Below are 18,229 nucleotides of genomic sequence, written 5' to 3' on the forward strand. Positions count from 1 at the left end.
TCTGAATAATTTGGTGACATCAGATCACCACTGCTAACTGCTAATGCCCAGATCACTTACTGTCTAATCTGGCTCCAGGCTTTCCCCCTATAAGGATAACAATAAAGTTACCTCTGTAACGGGGTCTGTGCCTGTGATTTTAGAAAGAATGTAGAAAGTCTCTGGAGAGAAGACATATGCATTCCCTAACTTAATGAATAATTAATGAATGAATAAAGTATTTTCATAGACAACATAATTGCTTGAGATGCAGAGCATCTTGGGTTGCTGCCATTTCCTGATGTGGCCCTGTTCTTGTGTTTGCTGACTTATAAGCAGAAGTTCAACAAGCAATAGAAACCTTGCAAGGAAAGTTGTGGCCCATGGGGTAGAAGAGAGGGGGCAGGAAAAATGTAGCTGGGGGATTCAGACAGTGGAAGAGAAGAAAGTACTGGAGAGGTATAAAAGAACAGAATAAAATTGTGTGAGATTATTGGGAAAACTGAAGCAGCAGGATTTTGACTCCTAGCCACCAGAAGGTTAGGTGAGGATATCCAGATATCACATCCAGGGTGGTATAGTGGTTAGTGTGCTGGACTAGGGTTAGGGAGACTTGGTTCAAATCCACTCTCTGCCATGGAAGCTTTTTGGGAGACCTTGGCCCAGTCACAGTCTCTGTCTAACCTCCCACACACAGTTGTGAGGATAAAATAGAGGAGAGGAAAATGATGTAAGTGTCTTTGAGTCCTCATTAGGGAGAAAGGCAGAATATAAAAGAAGTAAATGAATAAAAAGGTAAGTCAACACAGAGAACCTCTGGCATGGGGTCTACATGATGCTGTTTGAAGAGAAGGGCCACAAGTGTACTCTTTCCTGCAGGTTTATATGATGTCTAGTGCTACCACTTACATACAGTACTGAGAGAATGTTGTAACAAATGCATGTTGCCTGGTGCTCAGTTTTGTATCAGCCCTCCTTCCTGCCACTATCTCTGTGTCCGTGACAGCACACAAATACAGTCCTGTGTCTTCAGGCTGAAGGTGTTGCAGGCTTAGGTAACAGCTATTTTTCTCTCGTTTGCCATTGAGCCGATCTTTTATTTCACTTGGTTTTTCAGATAGACTATTGCTGTAGGTGTACAAAGTCCCAAGGTGCCGTAGCTCAGTCTGTCCAGGGAGCTGGCGGTACCAAAAGAAATTGTAGTTCTGCTGATCAACAGTGCAGTTCAGGTATAGGGTCTCATTCTGTGACAAACCACTAAACACTGGATGCTGGGTCACCTTCACTGTAGAGGCTAAGGGGAGAAAAAGGCAGCATATCAGCTGGGAACGTGGGAGAAGACCTTTACCGAGAAAAGGGGAAACTATGGGAGAGGTCACCAATTTGAGCTAGCCTAGAAAGGAAGAGGTGATGTCCAATGAGACCCAAATTGGCCCCTGCCACCCTGCACCAAGAGGCTTACCACACTGCAGGGCCGAGAAGGAGAGAAGGAAGAGAGCAAAATGCCCGTGGTAGGCTCGAGCTAGTGCTGCAGCCATCTCAGCCTTGGACTGACGGTTAGTGGGAGGGAAACGGATGCTGCTGATTTCCTGCTGTCTTTCTCTCTCTCTCGTGACTGTTGCTCTGTGTGTGGGGGTGTGTAATGGGGACCAACAGCAGGATGTTTACAGTTTGGAACAAATCATCAGCAAGTTATTTGTTAAATATGTAATGAGTATTATTTTTATACACAATAAAAGCATTCTTTGTTACCTGTTTAAGAAATTGTAGACAGTTAAGTTTTACTCTCTGTGGTAGAGTATTTATGAAAGCCAGTTTGATGTAGAGGTTAGAGTGCTGGACTAGGACTTGGGACAACCAGGTTGGAATCCCTGCTCTGCCATGGAAGGTCACTGGGTGACCTCGGCCAGGCATACACTGTCAACCTAATCTACCTCACAAGGTTATTGTGAGGATACAAATGGAGGAGAGGAGAATGGGGTTCCCATTGGTGAGAAAGGTGGGATAGAAATGAAGTAAAATAAATTAAAACGGGCTTTTTAATGGTGAACCAGTATGTTCTGGCAGTTATACCACGAAATTGGCACACCTTTGTCTTTGGGAAATATGTGAAGTAGGAATGGGAAACCTAAATCAGTAACTCTGTTTTTTCAAGTATTTCCAGGGTCGCTTGAGGAGTGTCTGGAGGGCAGTGAGTCACTCCTGCTTTCTAGGCTTCCAAGGGGTCCCTGCCAGATTGATGTGCTCAAGATGTGGCTTCTGCCATTGCCACTTGGGAATTGCGCAGCATAGATCAGTGAGGAGAGAGATGGACGGACTAGGCATCCAAGGGCACTGTGGCTACCTGTGGGGAATGGAGAGGTCGTGTTCCTCTCTACAAAGGCTTGAATTTTCCTCCACCCTGCATCTTCACAGAAAGACTGTTTTGACTGTGAAGAAAATGGAAGAAAAGGTCTAGAAGTTTGGCAGGGAGAGGATAAAGGTTGCAATGCAAGCACATGCTTGATGGGAGCTCTTTAAACAGAATTGTGACATTTCCTGAGTTATGCTACGAGACATCGCCCCAGCCCTTGTTATGGCTACCAATGAACAATTTAAACGTTTTACATACCTATTAATTGGCATGTGGACATCTGACAGTTTGCTTCTCCCTCCCCCACTAGTTGCCAGTTTGCCATCAGAAATTCTCTGAATTCTTCACCCACTTCTGTGTATATCATCTGAGCGCTACTGAACTCTTCATCTTTTGAAACCATGTAGTTAAAAATTAAACACAAGGTTTTGGACATTTAGTCACATATTTTGGGTACCAAAGACAAAAAGCTATTACTTCCCCAATTTTGAAATCAAAATAAGGTTGCTTACAAAAAGCACACAGCCCTTCTTGCAGTTGGCAGACATGGACTTGCTACCCTTTTGCTTCAGGGACCTTCCTAATCCCAAGTGAAGATTACAGCTTCTCTGCTCTGCTTCCTTTTTTAAATAAATGTAGATGGAAGAGAGACACCGGATGGATGCTCATCACAGCCTGTACACAGAGAACATTCTTTTCCCCTGTCCCAGTGCAGGAATGGCATTTCAGAGCAGCAATCTATCCCCATGTTGGGAACCTCCAACTTTCATTTTATGTACTCAAAGACTTTGCCCCAGCATGGCTTAACCCCCTCCCCCCATTTGCAGATGTTGTACCTGTGATGTTTTTGTAACGTTTTTGTGGTTTGCAGTGCTTATTTCTGCTGTTCTGACATCCCAGTCCCCACTTCCTGTGCATTATGGTTTGACAGGTTTCTCCACTACAAGCCAATGAGAGGAAGGTTTTTTCTAAGGCACTCCCTACAGTGACTGAGATATAAGCCTCCTCCTCCATGGCAGCCCATGTTGTAACCGACTGTTGAATGATTTCTAATTGAAGCACAGGAGTCTCTTAAATAAGATTTCCGGAAGAGCGGTGCTGTGATGATTTCTTAGGGAGTCCTGCCAAATTTCTTTCTGTCCCTTGTATTATGTTTCCTGCTAAAGGCTTCTACTCTGTTTCCCAGCTCTTGGGGGATTGATCTGCTATTCTGAAATGGCAAGCACTCCCAAGGGTCTGCTGTTTCTCTTGTTCTAACCAAATTGCTAATCAATTAAGTCAGTCAATACATAGCATCTAGGGTTGCCAAGTGAAAAGAAGAAAAAGCAGCTGGCCTAGCCTGCTCTTGTCTTTTGTGGTTCAAAACCCCAGTGAAGCAAGTGGCTGCTGTACTGAACTGGCTGGTGTGGGAGGTGAAGAAGTGTGCCCCTCCCCAGCACCTGTGTCTCTGCTGCCCAGCTCAAGTATAAGGTGGCTGCTTCTGAAGTTTGCCTTGCACCTACAAGAGGGCAATACAAGAGGAGGGGATGGGGAGTGGCAAAATGTGTGCAATGGAAAGGAGACACTTTTCATGACATGTATGTATGCACTGTCTCTTGGTAATGATGGTAGAGCAAGCTGCTATTATAGGTACAGGAGCAACTCCATCACCTCAATTGTAAAAAGAGAGTTTGATCAAGCAGAAGCCTCTACAGGTGGGTGAGGGGTGAGGCTAGTCTTTGGAAAGTTTGATGCATTTTTAAAGTAAATAGGGAGATGTGGTTACTAATAGGAGCTAAAATACAGTTAGTTAAAGCAAATTCTAGTGCCCTTCATAGAAATGACTGGCTCAGTTTATCAGGAGTATGTGTTCAAAGCAGTCTTGGCTCTGTACACATGCGGGAGAGCCAGTTTGGTGTAGTGGTTAAGAGCACAGGACTCTAATCTGGAGAGCCGGGTTTGATTCCCCATTCCTCCACTTGAAGCCAGCTGGGTGACCTTGGGCTAGTCACAGCTCTCTGGGGCTCTCTCAGCCCCACCCACCTCACAGGGTGTTTTGTTGTGGGGATAATAATGACATGCTTTGTAAACCACTCTGAGTGGGCATTTAGTTGTCCTGAAGGGCGGTATATAAATTGAATGTTGTTGTTGTTATATAAACCTGAAATTTAGAAAATAAATTAGTAACAGTGTCATATATTTGTGCAGCCTCTTCTCTTGATATATACTGCAACACAGTATTCTGCAAGCTAGTAAATTTAAAGTAATTCCTATGAAATGTACTCCTACCTCATGGCTATAAGTCTGGACAATACAATTTGCTGTGGAGATCTGCATGATGAATTTCCTACCCCTGGCGGTGCTGTGGAGCCTCATTGAGTTTAGCCTATTCCATAGTGAATTTCCCACACCCTCACCACCAAGTACCACTGAGGCCTAGAGAATCCACATCAGAATAAAGTGGTAAAGTAATGAAATGGGAAAGCGAATGGTTTCACTTCAGGCCACAGTGGAGAAGCACAGTTTTCAATGCTCCCCAATAATAATAATTAAAAAAAATCTTATCTGTAATCATAAAAACCTCCAGCATACCAAGGAGAAAGGTTCAAGCACAGCAAGATCTAGGAGATTCTATTTTCTGCTAGCAAGGAGGTTTTTTTTTAAATTTATTAAAAACATTATTTAAAATATTTATAACCCACACTCTCAGTACACAAGCTCTTGAGGGCATGGGAACATTAAAATGTATCCCCCACTTGCATTATGAAATGGTATAGTCCATCCTACCATTCCATTAGCCCTTCATTTGATTGCTTGAGTAGACCAGGCTTCAGATCTGATCTACACATTACACAGAATGAAGTGATTGAATTCTGGATTGTCCTAGTTGGGGTGGCTTGTGCATTGATGTATCATATTCTGAATGATCCACCATATAAAAAGTTCTCTTCATGCAGTAAAATTGCACATCAGAGAGAGAGCACTTTGCATAGTGATCTCCTTAATGTGCTATACCACATGTATGGAACTGAGTGGCCAAAACATGGTGGTAGAAGGCCTTCTGATATCTCTGACACATAGCAAAGCACTGTGGAGCATTCCCTATGACAAAGGGGCCTTTATTGTTATCTCTTTCAGCTCCCCTCTTGTACTATGCTACTTCTACATAATGCACCCTTTACTAGCCACTTCCACATCCTATGAAACAGATATCTATGCATTTCCATTATTGCAGGGGAAATACATTTCACAGGAGAGACTCTAAATAGTATCTACAAGCACAGTAACTATTTTTTTCTACTTTATGCAGGTGGAACTGTGTAGCTACATCTAACTAGAGATTCCTGGCATTATCTATGGCCTTTAAACACTCTCTGTTATAGATACAACAGATGTAGTATCTCTCAGTGTGGAATTTCTGCTATCCTACAGCTGGTAAAGGCACATGATCCCTGCCAGAACGGGAAAAGGCAACTCATGACAAACCACTCAGCAACAGGTGGCAAACCACTCAGCGATTGCCTGCCACTGGAAGGCAATCCAGGCAAGATGGCCCCTCCTTCCTTTCCTGGAGCTGATACAAAAGCTCAGGAAGAAGTAATTTCTCTGTTGAAAAATAGGGGGGGGGGGCGTGTCAGCTGGAAAAACAATATGAGCAATTAAAACACCTTTCTGCTAACGATAAGGCAATTGATAAGTTGAATCAACAACTTCAGGAGTCAACTGAAGCTATTGGTATATAAGTTCAACAGATGGAGACTAAAATTGCTGCCTTGGAGGACCAAACTATTTCTCATGAGACAGTTGTCTCAGCTTCACATAATGTTCTCTCTAACTGAATCTCTCATTTAGAGATTTACATCAGATGTCTAAATATTCGTGTTCTTGAGTCTGAAAAGACAGGACAGAAGAGGCTGATTGAATTCATGGAGACACTAGTACGTGACCACGGCAATACAGCCCGGAAAACCCACAACAACCATCGTTCTCCGGCCGTGAAAGCCTTCGACAATACATCGATAAAAAACAAGTTGTGTAGAGACTGATTTGGAGAGGTATATGTTACAGATACATCATTCTAAAGGTGTGGCTTTATTGATACATAAATGTGTCTCTTTTCAGGTTCAAAAAGTAATAACAGACCCAAAGAATCACTTTATTATTTTGGTCATAGATGCAGAGGAGTTAGCCGTGTTAGTCTGTGGTAGCAAAATCAAAAAGAGTCCAGTAGCACCTTTAAGACTAACCAATTTTATTGTAGCATAAGCTTTCGAGAATCAAGTTCTCTTCGTCAGATGCCTGATACAGAGACTGGTCAAATACTGTACAGAGACTGGTATTTGACCAGTCTCTGTATCAGGCATCTGACGAAGAGAACTTGATTCTCGAAAGCTTATGCTACAATAAAATTGGTTAGTCTTAAAGGTGCTACTGGACTCTTTTTGACTTTATTATTTTGGTAGTGAAAAGCTCTGATTCTGTTATGGTTATGATTAATGTATACGATCCAAATGTGGATTCTCCAGATATGTTTCATCAATGTTTCAGTTACTTGGTAGATCTTAAATATGATTATTTGTTAGTGGGGGGAGATTTTAATGAAATGCTATATACAGCTTTAGATTGAAGCACATCCCCAAATAAAGAATAGTCATTAATGGTGAGATCTACATTTAAAGCCTATATGGCTGGACTAGGTTTGATTGATCCTTGGTGCATGTTATACCTAAAGGACAGAAATTATACCTTTATTTCTTCTTTACTTCATAATTGTTTTCAATTAGATTATTTCCTTCTTTCAGCAGTGTTGCTGCCTCAGATTAAAGCATATGATATAGATGTAATTGTTATTTCTGATCATGCCCCTATTTCATTTGTTCTGCAGTTTTCTGATTGAGTTAGACCACCAACCTTATGGTGTTTTAACATTTCTCTGCTCAATAATGAAACTTTTAAAACACAGATGATAGCTGAACTTGCAGGATATTTTAATATTAACTGCAAATACTCATGCTATTGAATGGGAAAGTTGCAAAGCTTTTATTAGAGGGAGGATTATTGCATATGCGTCTCACAGAAGAAGCTTAGAGAAAGGGAAGAAATGAACATGAAAAATAAATTGAAATATCTGTTAAACTGGTTTCCTATATCTCCCAATCCATATCTCTATCGAGAGTTACAGAAAGTTAAACATGACTTGAATAATATATTCTCAGTGAAAACAGAACATGCTTTGACGTGCCTGCGCCAGTCATACTGGGGAAAAGGATTGGCATTGTTTAAGGCAGCTAAAGAACAAGAATTCCTATGACTGAGGATGAGGAGAATGTAATACATACTACCTCAACTGAAATAAATTTGCAGTCTCAAAAGTTTTTCTCTAAATTGTATAGTAAGGGCAAAGAACTATTAGAAGAAGATTTGGAAACATTTCCCACTCACCTTGATCTTCCATGTTGAGATATGGCTCAGCAACAGCTACTTGCTGAACCTTTGTATATTGATGAAATTAAAGCTGCAATAATGAATATGGGTACTGGTAAATCTCTAGGATAGGGTTGCCAGCCTCCAGGTAGTACCCTACAGGATACAAAAAATGATTCTTTATATAATATTTTCAAAATTCCAAAAGTGCAATGTGCTCATAACACTTCCTACAGTGTCTTCAAAGTTTCAAAAATGCAACGTGCTCATAACACTCCATACATGATTCAGTACATATTACATAAACAATCTAACAAGGTAGGATGAATTAGAGATGATACCATTTAAATAACCAGTTCATGAAATATTTTCCGGGAGAGAATAGCCTACATAGGCTTGGGTCTTTGTTTGAAGTCAGTTTATTCTTCTATGTTATTATGACTTAAGGTGGAAATCTTAGTTGTTGTTTCATTCCAGCATGGTGCAGATGTAATTGCCAGTGAGGAAACAAATGCTGGGGAGTGCTTCCTCCTGGGATAGCACACCATAGAACGCTCTCCCCTGGAATGCTCTCAATCACTCAATCTGAGGCCGGCTGCGAACAGATTTCACGCCTGCTTCTTCAGGAGCTTCTGTTTTTAACCACCAAGTAAAAGTAAGCATCAGCCATACATTCATTCATCCCGGTGTGGGCGGCAGTGTCCTTTACACGCACCTATTTTTTTCCTCCCAGTTTATTACAGGTACAGCCACCTATTTTGTATTTGATTATAGCCTCCAGGTAGTGGCTGGAGAGCTCCCGGAATTACAACTGGTCTCCAGGCCACAGAGATCAGCTCACCTGGAGAAAATGGCTAATTTGGGGGGTGGACTCTATGGAATTATGCCATGCCAAGGTCCTTTCCCTCCCCAAACCCTGCCATCTCCAGGTTTCTTCAGGTTTCACCACCCCAGATCTCCAGGAATTTCCCAACTTGGAGCAAGTAACCCTACTCTAGGACCATATGAGTTCCCTATTGAATGGTAAAAAACCTTTTCAGACTTTTTAATCCCAAAATTATATCAATTGTACAATGAGATTTTTTTAATCTGGTATATTGCCAGCATCACTGCAGGATGCTTATATTCCTGTCATTCCAAAGCCAGGCAAAGACCACACTCAATGTGCAAATTTTAGACCTATTTCTTTGATGAATGTGGATGCTAAGATATTAAGTGACATTCTTGCTAACAGACTTCAAAAGGTTATTAGAACTTTGGTACGTGTCTCCAAGTAGGATTTATACAAAGTAGACAAGGATCTGATAATCTTAGATTGATTGCTGATCTGATCGTATTAATAGAAAGAGATCTGATCAAGTTGCTGTTCTTTCACTTGATGCTGAAAAAGCGTTTTGACAAAATATATTGGAAATTTATTTTCACTTCATTGACGACATTTGGCTTCCCTCATGAATTTTTGAAATGGATTAGAATTTTGTATTCATCCATGAGATCTGGGCACAGACCAGTGATATTTTTTCTGCACCATTTCCTCTTGAATGGTACTAGGCAAGGTTGTCCTCTTTCTCCTCTCATTTTTTATTTACATTTGGAACTTCTAGCTTGTGCTGTTAGACAAAGTAGTAATATACATGGCTTTAAACATTTATTTACTATTTACAATTGTTTTATATATTATTTATTTCAGAACTTCAGTCTTCCATTCCTGAATTAATGAGTTTGATTAATAATTTTGATTGTCAGGGCTTGTTTCTGCTGCCGCTGGGCAGGGCACCGGCTGGGCCGGCCCTGACGTCAGAGGGGCACCAGGGATGCTGCAGGACCCTGCTCTGTGGAAGGAGGGGTGGTATACATCGCCCAGACTCCCTCTCAGTCCACTCGCTGGCCTGCTCAACCTGGCCTGCTCACCCCCTGCGTCCTCCATCATCTCCTCCTCCCAGAACTCTCTTCCAAGCCTCCACTCTCACACTGCTCTGCTCTCACTCCACGCCATCACTCCTTACTCACACCCACACCTCAGAGCTCTTCCTAGCCACCCGTTATAGAGTTTACTTTCTCCGCCCCACCCTCCTTCCAGGCTTGTTCCCTCTCCTGACTTGGCCCAGCTGTGCCTTCCCTCAGATGTTTCCCTCCTATCACTAACCCCTTGTAGGCTTCCTTGCCTTGCTGGCAGGGTAGGGTTGAATGCGAGCCATCCCCAGCTGAGGTCTCCTTGGCCTTGCTTATGAGGAGCTGCCCCAGTAGGCCTTTGAGCTGCTGAGCTTCCCTGGCCTTGCTCGCAAGGAGCTGCCCCAGCCGGCTTCTGTGCTGCTGAGCTTCCCTGGCCTTGCTCGCGAGGAATTGCCCTGGCCAGCTTCTGGGCTGCCTGCTCATTGATGCTGGGCAGGGCTACCCATCTCCTCCCCCAGAATGCCTGTGGCAGCTCCACCTGGAGGGGCTAGGCTCCTAGCAACTCCTGAGCCAGGCTATTGTCCTCTTGCCGGGGTGTGGCTCTGGGCTGTAGTGGCTGCTTCTCCTCCTTGGCTGGTAAGGGCTCTGTTTGGGCTGCTGCTGGGTCCCTATTCCCCCTGCCTTGGCCCTTTTCCTCTGGCCTGCTTAGCCCCCTCTCCTCCCCCTGGAGGATGGGACTAGCTGGTCTCTCCCTGCTTCCTCCAGCTCTCTGAGGCTTTGGCCTTTTGCCCCATCCCCCTGGAGTAGGCAGGTTCTGGACCTGGTTGCTGGCTGGCGTGGCAGAGCCGCTGCCTCCTGGTTGCCTCCCACTGTTCCCTCCTGGCAAGTCTGGGGGCTGGGACTCAGACCCTGGACATTGATGATCTGCCTAGTTATTCAATTAATTGGACAAAAATCAGAATTGCTGCCATTGGGAGACAATATATCACAGAGTGTAACTGGGGAAGGCAATGGCAAACCACCCCATAAAAAGTCTGCCAAGAAGAGACTTCCGGTTTGGGATTCATGGAGGTCTGACGCAGCTCCAACTGCGGAGCTGACCGGACTGCCATTTCAACCGGCCGACGGGGCAAAATAGCCCGCAGCTGACTGCTCTCAGGCGGAGAGCAGGCAAAGAACGCTCAAGACCTCAGGGCGCGTTGATCTCGGGCGAGGGGGGGCTCTACGCGACGGGCCCCCTCACGACCCTTGAGGTCCCACCCTGTGACAGGTCGGCAAAGATCTCTGCGGCAGTTTCGGGGCCAATGCGGTTGGCATAAGACCTACGTACCCAAGCTTCAATAGGGGAAAGAGGAGTGGAGGAGAAACGAAGATTGAAACAGTGATTACAACCCACGGAAAGTGAATGGGAAGGTAAAGATCACTATCTTCTGATACGGGACAGATTGTTAAAAGTAAAGAAGATTAAAAGTAGATTTTAAAACTGCAACAGGCTAATTATAACGAGGAGAAGACTCGGCAAGAGTCGAAACAGAAAAAAGACTAAGCTTAAAGAAATTATTAAAGAATTTGGACTATTGTTTTGAATACTTGCGGTTATGGAGCTGTGAGAAAATCTTGCCATCGCGAGAGCTACTGCGGGAAATCGGGAGACAGGAAGTACGTAATAACAATAGAGTTGCTGGAGAGAAGCGGCCCCTGCCGGAGGGCAGGAAGAAGGGAATCGCCATCTTTGAAAGGGGAAAAGCCGCGGCTTCAGCGGAAGAGGAAGTAAGCCATTTTGGATTACAAAAACCATAGAAGAACCATAGAGAAAAGACGCCCGACATTTTGGATTTTCTAAAAGTTTTTTCTTTGCAAAAAGACTGGGATACTTAAATTAAAAATTAAAAAGACGCTTAATTTCACGCCACGGAGTTAAGGAAGAGGGCGGACTCTTGGGAGCGAGCCAAGGCAAGCCCCACGATGTCGAAAAAAGAGTGGCAATCGGCAATAGAGAACCTAGATAAAAAACTCTTAGAAGTGATTAAAGAACTTAAGGACATGAAACCGGAGCTGATCAAAGAGGTTAAACAGACAGTGAAAAGTGAGCTGTCAGAAGTAAAGAAAGGTATGGAAATAATGCAAAATGAACTGCAAGGAACACAGCAGAGAGTTAAAGTAGTAGAAGGCGCGGTGGAGAATTTAGCTGACACGCAACAAACAGAGATGAGGCTGATGAGGGGGAGAATGGCGGTTGCGGAAAGCAAACACATGGAGAAGCAGCTAAGATTTCGCGGTTTGCCGGAAGTGGAAGGAAAAACAGCGCAAGAGCAGATGACGGAGGTGTTAGCTGAATACCTGGGGAAGGAGGAGGAGGAAGTTGTGGCTATCCTGGACGTGGTATATCGTGTAAATTCAAGAATTGCGACCCAGAGGAAACTACCAAGAGATGTGATTGTGCAATTTACGACCCGAAATACGAAAGAGAAGATTGTGACTAAACAGTTTCAAGATCCATTGGAGATTGACGGCAAGACGATTATCATTATGAAGGAAATACCCAGATCGGTGTTATTGGACCGGAAAAAATATAAGGCGCTAATTCAGATTTTGAAGGACATGAAAATCAGGTACAGATGGGAACTACCAGAGGGAGTGTCCTTTGAATTTGGAGGGGCCAAAAGACACATCAGATCGGAACGAGAGATGGAGCGATTTATAAGAGACAATGAAAAGGACTTACCAGCAACAAGATTATGATTATGGAGTGTAAAGTTATATCTTGGAATGTAAATGGACTTAACTCACCGAATAAGAGAAAAAGCATTTTTCACTGGCTATTAAAACAAAAATGTGATATTGTTTGTTTGCAAGAGACCCATATTCGAAAACAAGATGTAAAGTATTTAAAATCAAAAAAATTGGGCAATGATTTTGCAGCGGCCTCGAATAAGAAAAAAAGAGGAGTAGTGCTTTACATTAAAGAGGAGCTGCAGCCAAAGTTTGTAATGAAAGATGTGGAAGCCAGATTTATAGCAGTGGAATGCGTATGGAATTTAAAGAGAGTGCTGGTAGTTGGAATTTATGCACCTAATGGAGCAAAAGAAAGCTTCTTTGAGGACTTAAGGAAGCAACTAGATGAACTTTCATATGATCAGATAATACTTGCTGGAGACTTCAATGGAGTGACAAATCTGGATTTAGACAAAAAATCATCAACTGCACAAAAGAAAAGAGGATTGCTACCAAAGTTGTTTTTTGAATTGATACAACAGGAAACCTTAGAAGATGTATGGAGAAGACAAAATCCGAAAAGCAGACAATTTACGTTCTACTCCGCAAGACACTTTACACTATCGAGAATTGATATGATCTGGGCCTCAAAAGACTTAGCGTTATGGACTAAGGAAGTGGAAATAATGCCGATGGTAGGCTCGGATCATAATCCAATTATGTGGAAATTGGGGAGAAGGAGCAAAAGGAAAGGATGGAGAATAAATGAGGACTTACTTCAAGAGGGAGAGAATATGGAGATGCTGAGAAGAGAGACAAAGTTCTTCATACAATACAACATGAATAAAGAAGTACCAACCAACAAGGTTTGGGATACTTACAAGGCGGTAATTAGGGGCATACTAATGGACTTAAATGGAAGAGCCAGAAAAAAGAAAGAGGAGAAGAGACAGGAGATTATGGAGAAAATAAAAGCCAAAGAAATACAGTTAAAGAAGAGACCAGGGAAAAAGAAAATTTACCAGGACATTAAAATATTACAAGAACAGCTGACAGCAATGAATAATAAAGAATGGGAGTGGAATCTCAAAAGACTGAATCAAAAAGGGTTTGAAGGTGCAAACAAACCTGGGAAATATTTGGCATGGCAATTGAAAAAGAGAAAGGAAAAGAAAATAATAAACAAAATATGTGAAGATAACAAAATGTATTTGGAACAGACATCCATTAGTAGAGCCTTCTATAAATTTTATGCTAAATTGTATAATAAGAAAGAGGTGAATAAAGAATCAATAGCGACATATTTGGAGAAAATGAAGCTCCCAGTAATTTCGGAAGCGTGGAGAGATAGACTGAACAATGAAGTAACGGATGAGGAAATAAAAATGGCAATACAATCAACAAATTTGGGAAAGGCACCAGGGCCAGATGGACTTACAGCTAAATTTTATAAGACAATGGCCAACGAACTGGTACCATTCCTAAAAGAAGTGATCAATGGAGTATTAAAGGATCAACGGATTCCAGATACCTGGAAGGAAGCCAACATTTCACTGATCCCCAAAGAGGGCCAAGATCTGACTAATGTGAAAAACTACAGGCCTATATCCTTACTTAACAATGACTATAAAATTTTTGCGAAGATATTGGCAGAGAGAGTGAAGGGGTGGCTTTCGGAAATTATTGAGGAGGAACAAGCAGGTTTTTTACCTGGTAGACAAATCAGAGACAATTTAAGGACAGTGATTAATGCTATTGAGTATTATGATAAGCGTTGTGACAAAGAGGTTGGTTTCTTCTTTGCTGATGCAGAAAAAGCGTTTGACAATTTGAACTGGGACTTTATGTTTGCCACTATGGAAAAGCTACAAATGGGAGAAAAATTCATAAGAGCAGTTAAAGAAATCTACAGAGACCAGAATGCAGCAATTGTGGTGAACGATGAGACTACCAAGAAATTGACTATAAGTAAAGGAACAAGACAAGGTTGCCCGTTGTCTCCGCTGCTATTCATTTTGGTACTGGAGATACTGATGATACAAATACGACAAGATGAAGAAATCCGCAGAATAAAAATAAAGGACTTTTCTTATAAAGTTAGAGCATTTGCGGATGACATAATGTTAATTGTGGAAGATCCAATGGAGAATATGCCAAAAGTGATAGAGAAGATCAAAGAGTTCGGAGATTTGGCAGGGTTTTATATTAACAAAAAGAAGTCAAAGATATTATGTAAAAATATGACTAAGCAAAAACAACAACTGTTAATGGAAATAACGGACTGTGAAGTAACAACCAAGGTGAAATATTTGGGAATTGAACTGACTGCAAAGAATATAGATCTATTCAAAAACAACTATGAAAAATTATGGACTCAGATTGAGCAAGATTTGATTAAATGGAATAGATTGAATTTGTCATGGTTGGGAAGGATTGAAGCAGTTAAGATGAATGTGTTACCAAGAGTAATGTTTTTGTTACAGACAATACCAATTATCCGAGACTCTAAGCAGTTTGAAAAATGGCAGAGGAAAATATCAGACTTTGTTTGGGCAGGCAAGAAGCCTCGAGTGAAAATGAAAGTTTTACAAGATGCAAAGCAAAGAGGCGGAATGCAACTGCCCAATTTAAGACTTTACTATGACGCAATTTGCCTAGTGTGGCTGAAAGATTGGATGACGTTGAAGAATAAGAAATTATTGGCCCTAGAGGGATATAAAAAAATATTCGGATGGCATGCATACCTATGGTACGATAAAGTAAAAGTGAACTCTATGTTCCTACATCATTACATACGGAAAAGCCTATATGCAACCTGGAAGAAGTATAGAGACTTCCTACAAGAAGGAACCCCCATGTGGGTAGTTCCGTATGAAGTAATAGATCCGAGAGCTGTCTATACTGAGCAACAGTGTTTAACATATAAGGAGATAACCCGAATAGAATCTTCTAAACTTAAAATAAAGACACAGGACGAGTTATCACCCAACTATGATTGGTTCCAGTATAGGCAGATCAGAGATCTCTACAATTCGGATTGTGTAAAGGGAGGCATAAGAACAGAGAATTCGGAACTAGAGCAGACACTTTTAAAAGAGGATAAGAAGGAAATTTCCAAGGTATACCAAGTACTGTTGAAATGGTATACTGAAGATGAAATAGTTAAAGTACAAATGGTGAAGTGGGCCATAAATTTTAATAAAGAAATAACAATGGAGGCATGGGAACACTTGTGGAAAAACACAATGAAGATTACAACGTGTACTAATATTAAAGAGAACATTTACAAAATGATCTATCGTTGGTACATGACACCAAAGAAGATTGCGCTAGGGAATCTGAACACTTCTAATAAATGCTGGAAATGTAAAAAACATGAGGGCTCTCTGTATCATATGTGGTGGACGTGTGAGATAGCCAGGCAGTACTGGGGAGAAATAATAAAAGTAATAAGTGAGATTCTACAATTTCAAATTAATAAGAACCCAGAACTCCTGCTACTGAACCTGGGAATGGAGAACATTCCAGCCCAATATAGAACATTGTTATTTTACATGACAGCAGCGGCCAGACTTTTGTATGCGCAGAAATGGAAAGTACAAGAAGTGCCAACTATTGAGGACTGGACTTACAAATTGCTGTATATGGCCGAAATGGACAAAATGACAAGAAAACTGAGAAATCTGGACCCAGGACAGTTCAACACAGACTGGGAGAAGCTGAAGCAATATGTGCTGAAGAAATGGGAGGTGGGAAGAGAACTGTGGCAGTTCGAGAACTACTGAAATATGACAAAATGTAGAGGGGGGTGACTTTACCGGAGGGTAGAGAGAGAAATGAAAATGTCTAAGCAGCTATTTTGTTAGATTGATATGTATAGAAAAATATATAGAAAATGGATAGAAAATAATTAACTATAAGGACCGACTAATTAATATTGTTTCTGGTATAAACGTGTAACATGTTAAACTGAATGAGCCTACCTGAAGAAATATATGGATCAAATTGATTGATAATTTTTGAGGATAGTTATATAAAGTAATATACGGAATATAAGTTAAATTGGTGGACTTATACAAATGCATGGGTTATATGGTTTATATGGTATATGGTTTATAGAAATATTTGAAACCAGGAAACTACGAAATTATGTTAAAAAGGGACAAATTGTTTGTCTAATATGGAAGAAGGGACTCAAAGATAAGGTATAGAGTATTAAAAATAGTTAAAGAATTATTGCTTAGATCGAAGGGAAAGTATATGTTTGTTAGATAGATGATTTTAAAATGAGTAAGAGAAAAGGGACAAAGGGTTGGAAAACTGTTGGAAGTCAAAAGAAAAGGGGGGAAAGGGAGGGGGTTAGAAATTGGGAAACGGGAATTGATTGTAATGTGAAATTATATGATTCTAATTCCAATAAAAAATTTTATTTAAAAAAAAAAAAAAGTCTGCCAAGAAAATGTCGTGCTGCGATGTCCCCCCATGGGTCAGTAATGACTCGGTGCTTGCACGGGGTGCTTGCACACCTTTACCTTTACCTAATTACTCAGTGACATTTTTGATGGTGCCCAGATGCTATTAATTGTCTTGGAATATTGTTTTCAAAGCATATTAAGGACATGATTTAGTTGAATTTTAATAAACTGATCTCAGATATATCCTTGGATGTGGAGAGATGGGCAACCTAAACCTGTCATTATGGGGAAAAGCAAACACACTCAAAAAGAATATTATACTTTGAATTATATACAGTTACCTTGGCACATGTGGATTTTGGCGTGTGAGTCTCAGCATTAGAACATTTGGTCACCCCTGTGACTTCGACAGCCTGTGTATTGTGTTGGCATATGCCAATATTAAGAGCCTCTGCATGCTGTTTGCAGACTGTGTGTATGATTCTGTTTGAACAAGCTGCCGAGGCTGCTGTTGCCTGCAGGTGTAGGTGATTGCTTGCCTGCAGGTGATGCAAGAATTTGCTGCTTACCTGTGACAGAGCACATGTTAGCAGCAGCGTGTGGGAGAGACAGACTTATTGCCTGGTGGGCAGTTTTCTGTCAGCCCTCTTTCCTGCCACTATCATTGTCTCTCTTATAGCCCTGTGTCTTCAAGGACTCAAGGAACATCTACTGCTTTCTCATTTGCCATTGAGCCGATCTTTTGTTTCACTTGGTTTCTTTGGATATTGCTGTAGGTATAGGAATTCCCAAGGTGCTGTCGCCCTGTCCACCCAGGGAGTTGATAATACCAAAAGATTTTGTAATTCTGCTGATCGACAGTGCAGTTCAGGTATAGTGTCTCATTCTGTGACAAACCAGCAAACACTGGATGCTGAGTCACCTTCACTTCAGAGGCGAAGGGGAGAAAAAGGCATCATATCAGCTGGGAACGTGGCCTTTACTGAGAAAAGGAGAAACAATGGGAGAGGTCACCAATTTGAGCTAGCCTAGAAAGGAAGAGGAAAGGAGGAAATGTCCAATGAGACCCAAATCTGCCCTTGCCACCTGGCAGCAAGAGGCTTACCACGCTGCATGGCCAAGCGAGAGGAGTAAGAGAGCAAAGAGCCCAGTGTGGGCTTGAGCTAGTGTTGCAGCCATTTCAGCCTTGAACTGACTGCTGGGGGGAGGGAAATGGACTCTGCTGATTTCCTGCTCCCCCCACCCTTTCCCGTGGCTGTTTCTCTCTCTCTTTGTGTAATAGGGACCAACAGCAGTGAGTTTATAGCTTGGAACAAATCATCAGCAAAAGTCAGTCATTTGCTAAATATGTAATGGTGGGTAGTACCATTATTATAAATAATAAAAATATTGGTTAATACGTATTTTTGACATTTTAGGTGGTTAAGGTGTACCTTCCAATGTAGTGTATTTGTTTGAAGGGGGTTTTTTT

General features: G+C 41.7%; 1 gene segment (V, D, J or C); it reads right to left on the reverse strand.

The window, feature by feature from the left end:
• Positions 1-884: 884 nt before the first annotated feature.
• On the reverse strand, positions 885-1,521 carry LOC129323505 (T cell receptor alpha variable 20-like). The segment is given in 2 exon segments: positions 885-1,273; positions 1,442-1,521. Coding segments are annotated over 2 exon segments (465 nt in total).
• Positions 1,522-18,229: the final 16,708 nt, after the last annotated feature.

Source organism: Eublepharis macularius, chromosome 2 (genome assembly GCF_028583425.1).
Source record: "Eublepharis macularius isolate TG4126 chromosome 2, MPM_Emac_v1.0, whole genome shotgun sequence".
NCBI classification, from domain to species: domain Eukaryota; kingdom Metazoa; phylum Chordata; class Lepidosauria; order Squamata; family Eublepharidae; genus Eublepharis; species Eublepharis macularius.